Here is a 17,877-nt window from a genome sequence, read left to right on the forward strand (position 1 = left end):
CCACGCCAATCTTTAGCCCCGGCATTCCGAGAAAAAACAGTGGAAACGGAGCCCACGCTCTGGGATTTGACGCTTTATTCACTGTCTCTACTTGGTTATAAACACCTGGCTGTCAGAACTGTCACCACCACACTGAAGCAGTCACTCAAACACACTCTTCAAACAGCAACAGACCGAAATGCACCTCCCTGGGCTCTGCTCTCAGGAGTGCGTTTTTCCTATCTTTAAATACGGATACCTGTGGAATAATAATAAGAGACAAACTCCCGTTCTGGTTCTGTCCTCCTTCTGGAGTATCCTAGAGATCCTTCGTGTAATTGATTTGTTAATTCCCATTTTCCTGCAGGATTTGGAATCCTGCAGCTGTTAATCAACCTTTTCCCTGCTTGGCAGGCTCTGGGGGTGCCCAGCCTGGTCCTGCGAGGGGCTTTAATCAGCATTTTGTGTCAAAAGATAGAAAATAGTCTTTAAAACCTGGGTTAGGAAACAACGAGGTGGAGTTCAGGTCCTGCCAGAGACACGACACAGAGATGGAAGGACATCCAAGGACGGGATGGACTCTGGAGCTCAGCACCCTGCAAGGCTTAGCCCTCAGGATTAGAAAAAGGAGAGGGAAAAACTTCCCCTCCTGCAAAAGAATGCAAAGAAAAAGGGAGAATTTCCCTGTGCTGCAGAGTCCCATGGGATCAGCGGCTTCATTTCCCCCTGGGACACCTCTCTGGGCAGCTGCTTCCCCACAAAAGAGCAACTCGAGTTTAAAAAAGTGCAGCTCTGGTCAAGCCATGATATTTTTTCCCAATTAAAAGCCCTCTTGAACACTTTATTTCTCTGCTGTCTTTGGCTCCCAAAATCCCACTGAGCTCCAGGGTGGATCCTGACTCAGAGCTGTTTTCATTTCTGTTTGTGCTGGAGATAAACCCAAAATCCTTCTTTCCTCCCCCTGCTCTCACCTCAACCTCCTGACCCTGCTCTGTCACCCTCAGGTCCGTCACCGCTGCGTCACCTTCGGCAAAACATCCAATTTTGGGGTTTTTTTCCCCCCTTCCTGTCCCAGCTGCTCAATTCTCTGGCCCCATCCTGGTGGAATGAATCTCCACTATGAATTTATTCTCCTCCAGGTGGGATTTTTACCCTGAACACACCACTCTAAGCCCAAAATGTGGGGGTGCAGGTCATGGTTGCTGCCTCAGGGCTCAAACCTGGCAGGATCCCACCAGCTCCCTGTAATTCCCACATGGAATATGGCTTTTCCTGTCCACTCACTTGCTCTGTATTAAAATCTGAAAATGCTTATCCTGTTTCCTGCCTTTAAAAAAAAAATCCTTTTCAAGAAGTTTTCCTGCTGATTTCATTAAAAAATAAAAATTAAAAAAGATACAAACTCATCGTCCTTTCTCAGGGAACTGCAGTTACGTGGCAAAATCTCACAATATTCAAGAATTGTGGAAATTCCTGTGTTAAAATCATGTAAATCCCGACCTGGAACGCTGAGGGGAGGCTGGACCAGCATTCCCAGTCCCACCAGCACCAGCAGGGATCCACAGCAAGGCTGAAGGTGGGGAACACATCCAAAAAAACACAACCCGGTTGTGCCTGGGAATGACAAGGGAAGAACTGGGCTGTTCTCTGGAGAAAATCGAACATTTGGGGTCAAAGGCTCCTAAAACCCCTCCTAAAACAGCAGCAACCCCACAGCTGGGCTGGTGACAGCGCTGGAGCTGTCACAGCTACGACAGCAAAATCCAAAACAAAAGCCAAACGTTCAGGATTATTTACAGCTGGCTGCCTTTGAGGGAAATGTGGGAGAAATCCTGACTTCTGCTCTTTGCTCCTCGTTTTTTGGGATCTTCCCAAGCTGCAGCGGCCTAAAGTGCTGTGGAGTGGGAAGAGAAAGTCACCGCCTCGTCCCCTCAGCCGGGCGGGCACAGACATAGGGACAGCGACCGGGGGGTGACAGGACACGACACGAGGATGGTCCGGAGCCCAGACCACGGGCTCGGGGCTCTCGGGACCCCCGGCAGCGGCCAAGGCTCGGCGGTGTCACCGCTTTGGACCCGCTAACTGTCACAGCTGGCACCTGGCACGGCCACCGGTGTCACGGCAGGGTGGTCACTCTGGAACACGGTCACCGGTGTCACGGCAGGGTGGTCACTCTGGAACACGGTCACCGGTGTCACGGCAGGGTGGTCGCTCTGGAACACGGTCACCGGTGTCACGGCAGGATGGTCACTTTGGAACACGGCCACCGGTGTCACGGCAGGATGGTCACTTTGGAACACGGCCACCGGTGTCACGGCAGGATGGTCACTTTGGAACACGGTCACCGGTGTCACAGCAGGGTGGTCACTGTCACTCTGGAACACAGTCACCGGTGTCACAGCAGGGTGGTCACTCTGGAACACGGTCACCGGTGTCACGGCAGGGTGGTCAGTGTCACTCTGGAACACGGTCACCGGTGTCACAGCAGGGTGGTCAGTGTCACTCTGGAACACGGTCACCGGTGTCACAGCAGGGTGGTCAGTGTCACTCTGGAACACGGTCACCGGTGTCACAGCAGGGTGGTCAGTGTCACTCTGGAACACGGTCACCGGTGTCACGGCAGGGTGGTCAGTGTCACTCTGGAACACGCCGAGCTCCGTGCTGGCCTCAGGGCCGCCGGTCCCCGTGGGCCGGGCCAGGCCTCGGGGTCCCCCCTGGGCGCGGCCGCTGCGGGAGCAGTCGTGGTGGCCGTGGTTGCCCAAGCGGCTGGAGGCCACCACGGCTTTCATGGCAGCCTGGGACAGAGAAAGAAAATTAGGGAATTGTGGAATGTTCGGAAAATTGTGGAATGTTTTGTCGGGCCCAAAATCCTGGCCCGGCCCAACAATCCCAGCCCAAAGCCTCCTGGAGCTGTGGCAGCATCGGGGCCGGGAGCGTTCCCTGAGGGAATTCAGTGCCACCAACACTCCGTGAGGGAGGAACCTTTCCCTAAAATCCATCCCAAAAATCCCCTGGCACAGCTGGAAACTCTTCCTGGCGATGCCAAGAGGGTGTTTGGCAGAATTGTGCCTTTAAAGGCCCTCTCCAGGCCCTGCAGGCCATGGATGGGGATGTCCCGGTGCTGTCACAGGTCCCCAGAGGTGACAGATGTCCCTGGTCACCTTCAGCTTCCTCCTGGCGTTGAATTCCTGCAGTTTCCTCTGCGTGCTGTCCATGTGAGCGAATTTTGCCGCTTTCCCGGTGACCCAGGGGTGCTCCAGGGCCTGCTGAACCGTCAGCCTCTTCTGGGGATCCAAAACAATCAATTTTCTCACCTGAAAGCACCAAGATTTTTGTTGTTTGGAAGTGGTTGGATTTTATTATTATTATTATTATTATTATTATTATTATTATTATCATAATCATCATCATCATCATCATCATCATTATCATTATTATCATTACTATTATTATCATTACTATTACTATTACTATTACTATTACTATTATTATATTTAACATTTAACATTTTATATTTTATATTTTATATTTTATATTTTAATATTATTCAATATTGTATACTTATACATACATTATATATATTTGCACATTATTATATTATATTATGTTATGTTATGTTATGTTATGTTATGTTATGTTATATTATATTATATTATATTATATTATATTATATTATATTATATTATATATTATTTGGATTGTTTTGTAATTCAGAAGTAAGTCAGAGTAAAATAAGAAAGCATTACAATAAATATATAATTTATATTATATATGAATATATATTATATTAAATCATAAAATCAATCATAAAAATAAGGAATAAATAAAGGGAATTAAAGAAAGCAAGAGTACATCACAATAAATAAATAATAAAATCACATTAAAAATTAAATAATAGAAATGTGTGAGAAATGAATCATTTTAATTAAATACATGTAGTAAATACATGAAAATGAAATCATGAAATGCATGAAATCAAGAATGAAAATATGTGGTTAATAAATAAAAATAAAAAATGCAATACATAGATAAAAATAAAATCATAAAATAAGCAAAATCAATAATGAAGATAGTGATAAATAAATGAACATTTGTAATAAATTAAAATTTGTAATAAATAGATAAACATAAATAATAAAAATATGTGATAAATAAATAGAATTAAAGAAATTAATAAATAAAGGGATAAAAATGAAATCACAAAATAAGCAATCAAAATGTTGTAAATAAATAAAGGAATTAATAAATAAAGGGATAAAAATGAAATCATTAAAGAAATAATAACCGTAATAGTAATAATAATAATAATAATAATAACAATAATAATAATAATAATAATAATAATAATAATAATAAATGACAATAAATTATAATAAATCAATAAATAAATAATATGCAAGAAATAAATAAAGCTGAATGAATTAATAAATAAAAATAAAGGGAAAGGGAAGGGAAGGGAAGGGAAGGGAAGGGAAGGGAAGGGAAGGGAAGGGAAGGGAAGGGAAGGGAAGGGAAGGGAAGGGAAGGGAAGGGAAGGGAAGGGAAGGGAAGGGAAGGAAAGGAAAGGAAAGGAAAGGAAAGGAAAGGAAAGGAAAGGAAAGGAAAGGAAAGGAAAGGAAAGGAAAGGAAAGGAAAGGAAAGGAAAGGAAAGGAAAGGAAAGGAAAGGAAAGGAAAGGAAAGGAAAGGAAAGGAAAGGAAAGGAAAGGAAAGGAAAGGAAAGGAAAGGAAAGGAAAGGAAAGGAAAGGAAAGGAAAGGAAAGGAAAGGAAAGGAAAGGAAAGGAAAGGAAAGGAAAGGAAAGGAAAGGAAAGGAAAGGAAAGGAAAGGAAAGGAAAGGAAAGGAAAGGAAAGGAAAGGAAAGGAAAGGAAAAAGATAAAGGAAAAACATAAAATAAAATAAAATAAAATAAAATTAAATTAAATTAAATTAAATTAAATTAAATTAAATTAAATTTAAAAAAATAAAATAAATAAAATAAATAAAATAAAATAAAATAATTTTTTTAAAAATGTACATTTTCCCAAGCCCCAGCTCTGCCTGGCTCACCAAATCCTTGGCGTTTGGGGACACCTCATCCCACCAGGGGGACACAAACTCGTAGTCGCAGGTGAGGATCCGGCTGTACATGTACTGATCCCCCCGAGGGTCAAAGAAGGGCTCGAAGCCGCAGAGCCTGGCGGGGACAGAGCCGTGGGACACGGTGGGACAAACCCTGCCACCCCCACGACACCCACACGTGTCCCCTGGCTGTGACACTCACAGGATGTAGGTGATGACCCCCACGCTCCACATGTCCACCTCTGGGCCGTAGGGACAGCCGTGCAGGATTTCGGGGGCTGGAAATAAAGTTTGGGGGTCAAACACACCCAGTGTGGGGGGGTCCCAGCAGAGAAAAACACCCCTGGGCAGAGGCAGGTGTGGGGAAAAGGATAAATGTGGAGAAAAAAGGGGATAAATGTGGAGGAAAAGGATAAATGTGGAGGAAAAAAAAGGATAAATGTGGAGGAAAAGGGATAAATGTACAAGAAAAGGGATACATGTGGAGGAAAAAGGGATAAATGTGGAGAAAAAAAAGGATAAATGTGGAGGAAAAGGGATAAATGTACAAGAAAAGGGATACATGTGGAGGAAAAAGGGATAAATGTGGAGAAAAAAGGGGATAAATGTGGAGGAAAAGGGATAAATGTGGAGGAAAAAGGGATAAATGTGGAGAAAAAAGGGATAAATGTGGAGAAAAAAGGGGATAAATGTGGAGGAAAAGGGATAAATGTGGAGAAAAAAGGGGATAAATGTGGAGGAAAAGGGATAAATGTGGAGAAAAAAGGGGATAAATGTGGAGGAAAAGGGATAAATGTGGAGGAAAAAGGGATAAATGTGGAGAAAAAAGGGGATAAATGTGGAGGAAAAAGGGATAAATGTGGAGAAAAAAGGGGATAAATGTGGAGGAAAAGGGATAAATGTGGAGGAAAAAGGGATAAATGTGGAGGAAAAGGGATAAATGTGGAGGAAAAGGGATAAATGTGGCTCTGTGCCAGCCAAGTGTGTCATGGCCCCAGCCATCCCTGCTCCGAGTTGTGCCGGGCCTCAGGCAGGGAAAATCCCCTGGATTGTCCATCCCACCCTGCTTTCCTCTCCCCAGAATATCCCTCCAATCCCAAATTTTCTCCTCCCCAGAATGTCCCTCCCGTGCCCATTTCCCCCTCCCCAGAATGTCCCTCCCGTCCCCATTTCCCCCTCCCCAGAATGTCCCTCCCGTCCCCATTTCCCCCTCCCCAGAATGTCCCTCCCGTCCCCATTTCCCCCTCCCCAGAATGTCCCTCCCGTCCCCATTTCCCCCTCCCCAGAATGTCCCTCCCGTCCCCATTTCCCCCTCCCCAGAATGTCCCTCCCGTCCCCATTTCCCCCTCCCCAGAATGTCCCTCCCGTCCCCATTTCCCCCTCCCCCCGGTTTCCCCCTCGCTCACCGCAGTACCCCGGTGTCCCACACACGGTTTTCATGGTGTCCTGTTCATCCACGATCTTGGAGAGCCCGAAGTCACCTTGCAGGGACACGAGGGAGTGGCGCTGCCATCAGGGAGGGGCTCAGGGATCCCCCAGGGTCCCCAACCCCGCCAGGGTCCCCAACGCACCGATTTTGAGGGGCGCGTCGGGGGACAGGTCTGCGTAGAGCAGGTTCTCCGGCTTCAGGTCCCGGTGCACGACTCCGTTCTGGTGCAAATACTGCGGAAAAAGGGAAAACGGGATGTGCAAAGGACGGGAACGCTCTCAGACAGATTTTGGGAGGTGGCAGCAGCGATTGGGGACCTGTCACAAACTCGGGACCAACTCGGGAACAGTTTCCAATCAGGAGTTGCCGTTTTTTAAAGCCTCCTGTTTCCATGGAAACTCTGGGATGCAGAGCAGCCCTGACCTTCCTCCTCCCTCCCCTTCATTCCCTCCAAGGGCGGATCCATCTTCTCCCAGCGGAGCCTTTGGATGGCCAAGGGCAAGTGGACAAATGAGATGTTTGGGATCGACACAGCTCCAGGTGCCTCTTCCCAGGGATATTTGGGATGGGGGGAGCTCTGAGCATCTCTCCCCAGGGATATTTGGGGTCACTGTAGCTCCGGGTGCCTCTCCCCAGGGATATTTGGGATCGAGACAGCTCCAGGTGCCTTTCACAGGGATATTTGGGATGGGGACAGCTCTGAGCATCTCTTCCCAGGGATATTTGGGATGGGGACAACTCCAGGTGTTTCTCCCCAGGGATATTTGGGATGGGGACAGCTCCAGGTGCCTCTTCGCAGGGATATTTGGGATGGGGACAGCTCCGGGTGCCTCTTCGCAGGGATATTTGGGATGGGGACAGCTCCGGGTGCCTCTCCCCAGGGATATTTGGCATGAGGACAGCTCTGAGCATCTCTCCCCAGGGATATTTGGGATGGGGACAGCTCCAGGTGCCTCTCCCCAGGGATATTTGGCATGAGGACAGCTCTGAGCATCTCTCCCCAGGGATATTTGGGGTGGGGACAGCCCCAGGCCCCTTTCCCCAGGCACATTTGGGTGCAGCCCCCCCAGTGCCACCCCTGGGACCCCCTCACAGGGCTGTCCCAGGGTCACGGTACCGAAACAGCCTCCAGGATCTGCTTGACCACGTGCGCCGCGTCCCGCTCGCTGTAGAACCCCCTCTCCACGATCCTGGGGGCACACGGAGCCTTCAGCCCCCTCCATCCTCCTCCTCCTCCTCCCCCATCCCGCTGGGATCCATCCCCCCGCGACAGATCCGTACCTGTCGAAGAGTTCTCCCCCCGTCACCAGCTCCAGCACCAGCGCGATCTCCGAGGGCGTCTCGAAAATCTCCTTCAGCTTGATCTGCGAAGGGAGACAGGAGGGAATTTGGGATGTGGGGTGTGGGGTGTGGGATATGGGATATGGGATATGGGGTGTGGGATATGGGATATGGGATGTGGGATATGGGATATGGGATATGGGATATGGGATGTGGGATGTGGGATATGGGATATGGGATATGGGATATGGGATATGGGGTATGGGATATGGGATATGGGATATGGGATATGGGATATGGGATGTGGGATATGGGATATGGGATATGGGATATGGGATATGGGATATGGGATATGGGGTATGGGATATGGGATATGGGATATGGGATATGGGATGTGGGGTATGGGATGTGGGGTATGGGATATGGGATATGGGATATGGGATATGGGATATGGGATATGGGATATGGGATGTGGGATGTGGGATATGGGATATGGGATATGGGATATGGGATCTGGGATATGGAATATGGGATATGGGATGTGAGGTGTGGGGTGTGGGGTGTGGGATATGGGATACAGGGATGTGGGATATGGGATGTGGGAATGCATCCCAACTCTGCCAGGGAGAGGCCGTGACCACCAGGGAGGGGGGAAAGGGTCATTTCAGGGCAAACATTTCCCTCCTCCGTTTGGTTTTTCCCCACTCTTGATTGGTTTTCACCTGAATTTTTTTAACTGTCCGCAGCAGCCCCGCTCACTTAACACGGATTAAAGATGAGTCTGGGAATGTGCAGAGCCTTGATCCTCCTCACATCTCCGAGCTGGTTTGTCAGAGCCCCTCGAAAGCGTTTGAATTTCGCTGCTCCATGGGCACCCTGGAGCCCCTGTCCAGTCCCAGGGGATGGATCCTGATGAGGGAGAGCCGGACACACCCTGCGAGGTCACGGCCACTCTGGGATCCATCTGGAAATGTCCCTTGGATTGTTCTGCAGCACAAGAGGCACCAAACCCCTGTTTTCCTCCAGATTTTATTGTGATTCAGCTTCCACACGAGCCCTTTGTGCCTCCACAGCCCATCTGGAATTAACAATTCTCTCTTAAAGCGACGTCCAAATGCAATTTTTCCTTTTTTTTTTTTCTTTTTCTCCCTTTTTTTTTTTTTATTTAAAAAAAAAATGGAAACCCAAGAATTTCACGCTTCTTAAGACTTTTGTGACACCACGAATTTCATGGGGCTTTAATCATTCCCTTCCCAGGCTGGGTGACAAGCCGTGATCCCCCGCGGGGTGAGAGACACTATGTGGCAGCTTATTGCATTATAATAATACACGGAGCACTATAATTTTCCTATTAACTTCAAAAGTTTACAATCCTATTATCAGCCTCTGCCGAGGTCGGTGCCGCACGATAGCAGCGCCGGCGTCAATAATGGAGCAGAGCAGCTCCTCTTCAAACATCACTTGAACTTGGGATGAGCAGAACCCCACGGAAACCTCGGGGATTTAAATATTCAAACGGGCTGGATCCTCCTCCACGGCTCCCAGGAGGAGAGGGGAGGGCAGAAATTGGATTTTCTGTGGTGTTCCTGATAACACATCAGAGAGGAGCCTCTTCCCATCCACGGCTGGCCTCACCTGGGCTGCTCTGAGCGGATGATTCCCGTCCTGGCTGTTATCCCTGCATCTGCCCAGATGTCCTGGGATGAGGGGAAGTTTCTCCATGGAAGAGGTTGAAGCACCAAATTGCCCCAAAACACTGCAACACCCCAAAATGGGCCCACGTCGAGCTGGCTGAGAGGTTTGGAGATGACTTGCCCCCAGTGCTTTGAGCATTTTCTCTCTGGTTTTTGGGATGTTTGAGACTTCTCTTGGCTTCATCTCTTTGCATGAAGGGTTTGGAGCTTCTCCAGAGAGCAAAGCTCCGAGGATGGGCTGGGAGCAGCCATGTCCAGGGTTTGAGGGATGCTGAGGCTTGGGCAGCAGAGCCAGTGGCAAGACAATGTCCCAGGGATGTCCCAGGGATGTCCCAGCGATGTCCCAGGGATGTCCCAGCGATGTCCCAACAATGTCCTGACCACAATCCCATCCAGAGCAGGGCCCGTCAGCCCCACAGCAGCTCCCAGGTGGTTTTTGCGTCATTTCCTTAACTCAGGTGTTCTGCAAGATCCTTTTGCAACTTCCCAGTGGAACCACACAGTCGGGAACGAGCCTTTTTTGGGAGGTGGGGGGCACAGAGGCCCCCGGAGCTCCCGTTATCCCCGGAGAGCTGAGCGAGGGAACGGCGGTGGGCAGGACACGGCCCCAGCCCCCGCAGCCTCAGCCTCCCCTTTTATCTCCCCTGGCAGGATTCATTACAAACACACAATTTTCCCGGGATTCATTTGATCTCCTCGATGGAAATTGCTTGCCTGGTGGAAATCTCAAGCCAGGGCGTGGGGAGGGGGAGGACGGGGGGGTCCTTGGCCTTGGATATCAGAGCTGGGAGCTCAGAGCAGCTGCAAGGACCAGGAATTTCATGTGGCAGCGAGTGGGGAATCACCTGGACACTGTCGGTGAGGCAGGGAGGGGACACGGGGTGCAGGAAGGGTTTTCCATGGGGTGCAGGAAGGGTTTTCCATGGGATGCAGGAAGGGTTTTCCATGGGGTGCAGGAAGGGTTTTCCATGGGATGCAGGAAGGGTTTTCCATGGGATGGTGCCTTCACCCTGCACCAAGCTGGGATGAGGACAAGAACATTCCAGCCCTTCCCTCAGCACTGGGCTGAGTTAAGGGCAAACCCGTCCCCAGCAGCCGTGGACCCGACCCAAAGGGAGGTGGCAGCCGTGTCACAAGGGTCCTACTCACGATGTTGGGGTGCGAGAGCCGCAGCAGGACCCCGATCTCCGTCCTCACGATCTTTTTGTCGATCTGGGAAGCAGAGCCCGCACAGAGCTTGTGTCACCTGCGCTGCCAGGCCTGGCCCCGGCTCCCCACCCCGCAGAGACCCCCTCGTTACTCCCAGCACATTTCCAAGTCTGTCTCGGGGCCCACCCCAACCCCAAATCCCAGCGCTTTTGTCCCCGTGGGACCCCCAGGCTGTGGGAGCGGTGCCCGGTGCCAGCCCCATCCCGGTGCCAAGGGGCAGGGGAGGAGAGACAGCACCAGCCCTGCCCCCCAGGCTCCCTGATGCTCCGCCTTCCCCTCCCCAGCCCCTCTCCTGCCTCGCTCACCGTTTTCTTCAGGATCTTGGCAGCGTAGGGAGCTCCCGTGCCCTTCTCCTGGCAGCTGAACACCACCGAGGTGGCTCCCCTGGGAGGGCAGGGAGGACGTGAGGCTGGCACAGAGCTGGGGGTCCCGCTCCCCCTGTGCCCCCCACCAGCACCTTTGGCAGTGCCAGGCCCTGGGAGCTCAGTGTGGATCCCACTCTTCATGGATCCTGCTTTTCATGGATCTCCCTCCTCCTGAATTCCCTTCCTCCTGCATCCTCCCATTCCTGAATTCCCTTCCTCCTGAATCCCCCCATTCCTGAATTCTCTTGTTATTGAATCCCCCCGCTCCTGAATTCCCTTCCTCCTGCTTCCCCCCATTCCTGAATTCCCTTCCTCCTGTATCCTCCCATTCCTGAATTCCCTTCCTTCTGAATCCCCCCATTCCCAAATTCCCTTCCTCTTGCATCCCCTCACTCCTGAATTCCCTTCCTGTACCACTCTCCTTCATCCCCACCCCTCATCCCCTTCCTGCACCGCCCTCCCGCATCCTTCCCGGCTGAGGCTATTTTAATTAAACCCGACTTCTACAGGGGGTTTAAATCCTTAAGCGGCTTTCACGACGGGCCGGAGCCGCCGTGTCCCCGCTCGCAGCCTCTGGGTGACAGTAGCGACACTGCCGGGGTCCCGATGTCACCAGACAGCTCCTGCCAGGTGACACCGCCGCGTCCCCTCCGTGCCCCTCAGCCACCTCGGCTCGAGTTAATCGCGTTTCCCGAGCGCTGGACGGTGAAATCAGCCCAGAGCTCCGGGGCTCATTTGCAATTCCATCTCCCTGCCTGGCTCCTGGAGCAGATTAATTCCTGCCCCCGGGTAATCGGCCGCGTTTTGCCGCACTTTGGCTTCGCCGCCCTCTGGGACGGAGCTCAGGCTGTGCCTGGAGGTGCCCGACAAGATCAGATCCCCCAAAACCACCGAATTTCACACCGAATCCTCCCCTGAGCCCACCAACATCCCCCCCTCGCTGCAGCCCCCGAGCTCCCGGGTGCTCTCCTCAAAGAAGGATTTGTCTTCAAGCCCCGAGCAGATTTTGCAACTCATCCGGCTGAATTTGGGAACGGCGTTCCCATGGCAACGGCAGCGCCGGGTACCGGCTTCCTCCAGGATGCTGCGGCATCCACCTGGCACCGACCAACCCCAACCCTGCCCAGCTTCAAAACATTTCCTCCCTTTTGCCAAACGTTCTTCATGAGACTTTAAAAGTGATTTGGAGAATTGTTGCGGCTGGGAGGGGAGGGGAGAGGCGGCAACCACCTGCTCCAGCTCAGGAAAACGGGCAAAAGCTGCAATTTGACCCCAAAACGGCATCGCTGCTGCTGTGCCCACAACGCTCATCCAGCGGGAGAAGCCACGAGGTTATTGTTGGAATTTCCCAGCTGGGCTGGACACGGGGCAGGACCTTCCACCCCCTCTCCACGACTGAATCCCAGCCAGGATCTGTCGCCTCTCACCCTCCCTGTACATTTTTCCGCACGGACAATTCCCAGCCTGATTCCCGCCGCTAACGAGATCATTTAGGAGCGCTCGGCTCGGTGTTTAGGAGGGCTCGGGGTGGCTCCTGTGCCCGCTGTGCCCGCGGCGCTGCCCCTCACGCGTCCCCAATTAGGGCAGCGCTCGGATCCAGGCTGGAATTCGCCACACCTCGGCCCCCGCCGGCCCCCGCAGCCACAGCTCAAGGCCTCAAATAAATATCCCAAATCAGCCTTGCCTGCGATGGGAGATAATTGCATTTGCTTCCCAGATGAACTGGAAAATGTCGAACGATGGGATTTGCCGAGAGCCTGGAACGTGCGGCCGCTGCGAGAGCCGGGAGCGGCCCCGGGCTGGGTCCTCCCCGCTGTCCCCACATCCCTGCCCAGCTCCCTCCGTCCCTCTCCTGCTCCCTGGGGTTTCCTGGCCAGAACCGGCTCCAACCTTGCCAGGAGAGGCTCTAAGGGAGAGCTGTGCACGGCCAGTGAGCTCCCACAGCCCAAATGCCAGCTGGATCCCAACACCGTGAGTGGGAGGCTCCAGGACTGAGACCAGCTTGATTTAAATCTGGTGCTGAAACTGGATGGATGGATGGATGGATGGATGGATGGATGGATGGATGGATGGATGGATTCCAGGGGCTCCAGGCCTGTCCTTCTGTCCTACATCCCTCTGTGCAGGACTGGGTGCTGCCAAGCCCTGGGCTGATGTGGCCACACCTTGATATAAACCCTTAAATTCCTGCTTTCACCAAAACTGCTGGTTTTTAGGATTCTCTGAGGATTTAAAACCAGTGGCAGCTGGGGCTGGCCCAGCCTGAACCACCAAATCCACCTGTTCCAGAGTCAGGGCTCCGAGGCAGCGCTGCCTCCTCCCACTGGCACAGCCCGGAGCTCCCACAAACGGGATCACCAAAATTCCCCCCACAGGCTCCCGGCTCCCCCTGCCTGAGGGGCACCAGGACACCTCACCCGTGACCCCAGCCCTCAGATGGGCCCTCCAAGCCCAATCCAGAGCTGGGAATCTTTGTGGAGGCTGGCGCTGCCTGGCAGGGCGGACCCTGACTGCCCACCCCGGAGCCTTGGGGTGCTCAGAGTGGAGATGGGTCTCCCCACGATCCCACTGCCATGGGCATGAGGAATATCCAGCTCCACAGGCCCAGAGACCCCCGGCCCGACCTGCAAACCCCCAGTGAGCGCTCCCAGACCTTGGCAGCAGTGTCACAGCACAGTCCAAGCACCAGGTTACACCAGAGGGGAGGGTCTGTCACCATCCATCCCCCTTATCTGTCCTCCAATCCTTCCACAGCCTTTCTACTCCCATCCATCTCCCCTGCTTGTCCATCCCTTCCTGCATCACTCCATTCTTCCATCCCTCCTCATCCATTCCTCCCACACCCACCCATCCCCTCGGTATCTGTCCCTCCCTTCCTGCATCCTTTCCTGCATCCCTTCACCCCTCATTCCCCTTCACCACCGCCCCCAAATCCCTCCAACCCTCCCATCCATCCCCTCCATATTCCTCCACCCTTCCCCACATCACTCCATCCCCGCCTGCTTCCCTCCCTCCCTCCTACCTCCCTCCAGCCCCCTCCCCACCAGACCAGTCCCTGCCCCATCCAGGACCCTCTCCCACCCCGGGGGGGCTCCTGCCCCTCCCAGCCCCTCCCTGTTCGCTCTCCCCGCCCGGTACCGTCCCAGCTCGGGGCCCACGACGTAGAAATCTTCCAGTGTCGCCTCCCGGTGGGATCCCTCGATCCAAAACTCGCTCCCGCTCTTGGACGACGGCATGGTGGGCTGGGGGCTGCGAGCTGCCGCCAGCTGCTGACAAGGGGAGACCCCGGCATGGATCCCCGCAGCGCCCCCCGCCTCACCCCCACCCAATCCCCCCCGCGCTGCCGGGAGTGCCCAGATGGCTCGGGAAAAACCAGCGCTCGGGATTATCGAGCGCCATGGAATTACGGCCACAAATCCCCTTCCCACCCGGCACGTACGATGCCTTTTCCGAGATAATTCCCCCCGCTGTGGGATGGGTCCCCCGCCCCGGCTTTTCCCACCGCCCTCCTCCCCCTTTTCCCACCCCATTCCCACCTGTCTGGGGATCCCCCAGAGCCCGGCGGGCCGAGCGCCCATGGATTGCTTTGCACCCCGATTCCTGCAGCCTCCCCCAAACCCCCCCGGCCCTCCGCACGCCCCCGGGAATTTTGGGGTGGGGTCGTGGCCCGGCACGTACCGTTACCTGCGGCGCCGCTCGTGTCCCCCCGGGCGCTGCCTCATCCCCGGGCGCGGGGGGTCCGGAGCCCCCGGGGCTGGTGCTGAGCCTGCCCGCGCCCCCCCCCCCCCCCCGCTGCTCCCCAAAACTGGGCCTCACGGCTCAGCTCCTCAGAGGGGCTTCACGGGGCGCTGAGCGGCGCCGGGCTGGGAGGATGCAGGGATGGGAAGATGGAGGGATGCAGGGATGGGAGGATTCGGGAATGGAGGGATGCAGGGATGGGAGGATGCCGGGATGCGAGAGCCCAGGGATGCCGGGCAGCACGGATGCAGCTGCCAGGATGCCGGGATGGGAGGATGCAGGGATGCAGGGATACCGGGCAGCACCGGGAGGCAGGGATGGGAGGATGCAGGGATACCGGGCAGCACCGGGAGGCAGGGATGGGAGGATGCAGGGATACCGGGCAGCACCGGGAGGCAGGGATGGGAGGATGCAGGGATACCGGGCAGCACCGGGAGGCAGGGATGGGAGCCTGCAGGGCTGCCGGGGAGCGGGAGAGCAGCGCTGCAGGGACAGAGGAAGGTGGGGATGCGGGGCCGGAGCTGCGGAGCACCGGGACCCTCCCAGGCAGCATCACCGGCTCCGCCGCGCTCCCGCCTGGCTCGGCCGTGCCACCCCCCGGCCCGGCGCCGCCACTGCACCCCCCCGCCGCCCCCCGCCCCTCCGGGGCTGCGGGACCCGCCCGGCGCTCGGGGAGTCCGGTTGATCCCGATCTCACTCCCCGCAGCGGCGGCGCCCGGTCCCGCGGCCGGGCCAGGGCGGGGGCACCGCGGCCGCTCCCCGGGAGCACCCGGAACCCCCCCGGTGCCGAGCCCCCCATCCCGCCCCGCAGCCCCGCACGCACCGGGGCCGGGCTGAGCCCCCCGAGCAGCCGGAGCCGGGAGCCCCCCGAGCCGGGGGTCGGGGGGGGGGGGGCGGGGGCCCGCCCCGGGGCGGCCGCACGGTGCCGCCGCCGCCCCCCGGAGGGGAAGGGGGGGGGGCGGGGGGACATGGGGAGGGGGGAGGGGACGGGGCGGGGCTGAGATTGGGATTGGAGAGGGATTGAGTTCCGGGCCTGGAGTGGGAATGGGACTGGGAATGGCGGGAATGGAGGAGGGGGGTGAGCAGTGGAGGTGGGGGGTGAGATGGGAACAGGGATGGGTGGGTTTAGGGTGGGATTGGGATTGGGGATGGGGCCAGGAACAGGACGGGAATGGAGATGGGATTGGAGATGGGATGAGATAGGGCAGGGACTGGGAATGGGATGGGAGTGGGGATGGGGCCAGGAAGAGAATCGGAATGGACGTGGGATTAGAGAAGGAGATGGGATGGGACTGGACTGGGACTGTGGATGGTGTTTGGATGGGGCCAGGGATGGGAGTGGGGATGGAATCAATCCAGGAATGGGATGGGAGTGAAGATAGGGGTGGGATTTGTCTGGGAAAGGGAGGATGGGGCTGGAAGGGGGCCAGGAACAGGGTGGGAGTGGGGATAGGGTTGGGGTGCCGTTGTCCCTGCATCTGAGGCCACCCAGGTTGTCGGGGAGCCCCGTGGGGTGTTGTGTCCCCCACAGCACAGGGAGCAGGAAATCCCTCATGAACATCCAAGGCGAGGAAATTTTATGTTTTTTTCTATTAAGAATTGGAAATAGGGAGAGCATCCCATAGGACAGAGCCCCTCCAGTGGGACTGAGGGGTAGACAGACCCTGAGGATGCTTCAGGAACCCCCAAATCCCTCAGCACGAACAGGAGACCCCCCAAAAGGCCCCGCCATGAAGGTCTCGCCAGCAGGAAACATTCTCCTTGTCACGGGCTCTCCGAGTATTTATTAGAATATTTTATCATATCTGAGGGAGGCAAACTCAGCCCTGCTTGATCTCCTCCAGTTGCAACTCCCTTTTGAAAGGGATGTTCGTACAGGGAGTGACCTGCTCCGTGAATAAATTGACTCTGCCTCCGTCTCTCCCCGTCCTGGAATGTTGTGGAGACAAGGGTGGGCTGGAGAGGCTGCTTTGCATAATTAATATTTATCACTCGGTCCCGAGCAAGCACAGTCCCCCCGCTGATCCCCAAAGGCTGGGGGGCTGTGTTGGCAGACGGAAGGCAGCTCCTTCCCTTCGGAAACCTCATAATTGGGCTCCTAGCGAGGGCTCCAAGCCCCCCCGGGGCACCCACAGACACCCGTGGGTGGGCGCGGGATGGGGCACGGCGCTGGATCCAGCCTGGCCAGGGGGATGGGGATGCGGATGGGGCAGCCCCTGGCCCCTGAACACCCCGAAATCCCCACGAGACGGGGGGTGCCCTTTGCAGCAGCTCTCCCCAGCCACAGGGACGCATTCCCAAGGTGCAGATCCAGCCGCTGGCAGCAGGAATTGTCCCGTTCTCTGCCGCTTTGGTGGGACGGTGGGGCTGGATCCGCGCCTCCAGCCTTTTGTCTGCGGGAGAGGAATTAATTATTTTGTTCTCTCATTACCCTGGACTAAAAATCCATTTCTGAGCAGCATAAATTTAGGTGCCTGAAGTGGCTATTTTAACATCCCGGGAAACATTTCTCTCCCTCTCTCGCCCCTTTCCCAATCATTTCTGAATCATTGGCAGCCATCGACGTTCCGGATGAAGCACAAGATGGAGGGACATTATCCAAACACGCCCAAAGGGCCTTTCCTGGGTGGAAAACAGGACGGCGAGGCTGGAGCGGGGTCCCCACGCTTCCCCCAAACCCCCCGGGCTGGGGGTCTGGGACAAATCCCAGCGCGGGCAGAGCGGAGTCTGAGAACGGCCCCGAGAGGGACCGGCTGCCGCCGATGTGCTGCTCAATTGTTTGGAACATAAAATGGAAATTAATACATGGGGTGAACCCCCCCCGGCATCCCCCCCTTCCCCCCAGCGCCGCTCGCCTCGTTAATTGAACGGCGCGAAGCAAATGAGGTCAGAGCTCACTTGAGCCAGACAAGGACACGGGAACACGCGCGGCTGCCGGCGAGGCAGGGCTGTACCTGCCCGTGTTTAGCATTCCTGCCGGGATCCGCTCATTAAAAACCTAAAAGGCGGCTTAAGCATCCCATTAGAGCCTCGCCGGGCTCTGGAGCCTTCCCTCGCACACGCGTTTTGCGGGGAGAGCGGCACCGCAGCCGGGCACGGGTAAGGGGGGTTGCAGTTTCTGCC

General features: G+C 54.9%; 1 protein-coding gene across 2 annotated transcripts; it reads right to left on the minus strand.

The window, feature by feature from the left end:
* Positions 1-58: 58 nt before the first annotated feature.
* LOC102112643 (calcium/calmodulin-dependent protein kinase type IV-like) lies at positions 59-14,767 on the minus strand. Of its 2 annotated transcripts, XM_088067813.1 has the most exons (12): positions 14,695-14,767; positions 14,155-14,282; positions 10,957-11,035; positions 10,592-10,654; positions 7,749-7,831; positions 7,585-7,657; positions 6,610-6,700; positions 6,445-6,519; positions 5,241-5,316; positions 5,027-5,153; positions 3,141-3,293; positions 59-2,774 (listed from the first exon to the last, which is right to left on the minus strand). In XM_088067813.1, the coding sequence occupies exons 2-12, from the start codon at positions 14,250-14,252 to the stop codon at positions 2,058-2,060; spliced, it is 1,635 nt and encodes a 544-aa protein (XP_087923939.1). In that variant the 5' UTR covers positions 14,253-14,282; positions 14,695-14,767; the 3' UTR covers positions 59-2,057. The 2 variants fall into 2 exon arrangements, with proteins under 2 accessions (XP_087923939.1, XP_087923938.1); XM_088067812.1 differs by lacking the exons at positions 14,155-14,282; positions 14,695-14,767 and having other exon boundaries at positions 10,957-11,220.
* Between the last annotated feature and the right edge of the window lie 3,110 nt (positions 14,768-17,877).

The sequence above is a fragment of the Pseudopodoces humilis genome, chromosome 28, assembly GCF_049639895.1.
Source record: "Pseudopodoces humilis isolate 2021_Gansu_Grassland_sample_001 chromosome 28, ASM4963989v1, whole genome shotgun sequence".
NCBI lineage: Eukaryota > Metazoa > Chordata > Aves > Passeriformes > Paridae > Pseudopodoces > Pseudopodoces humilis.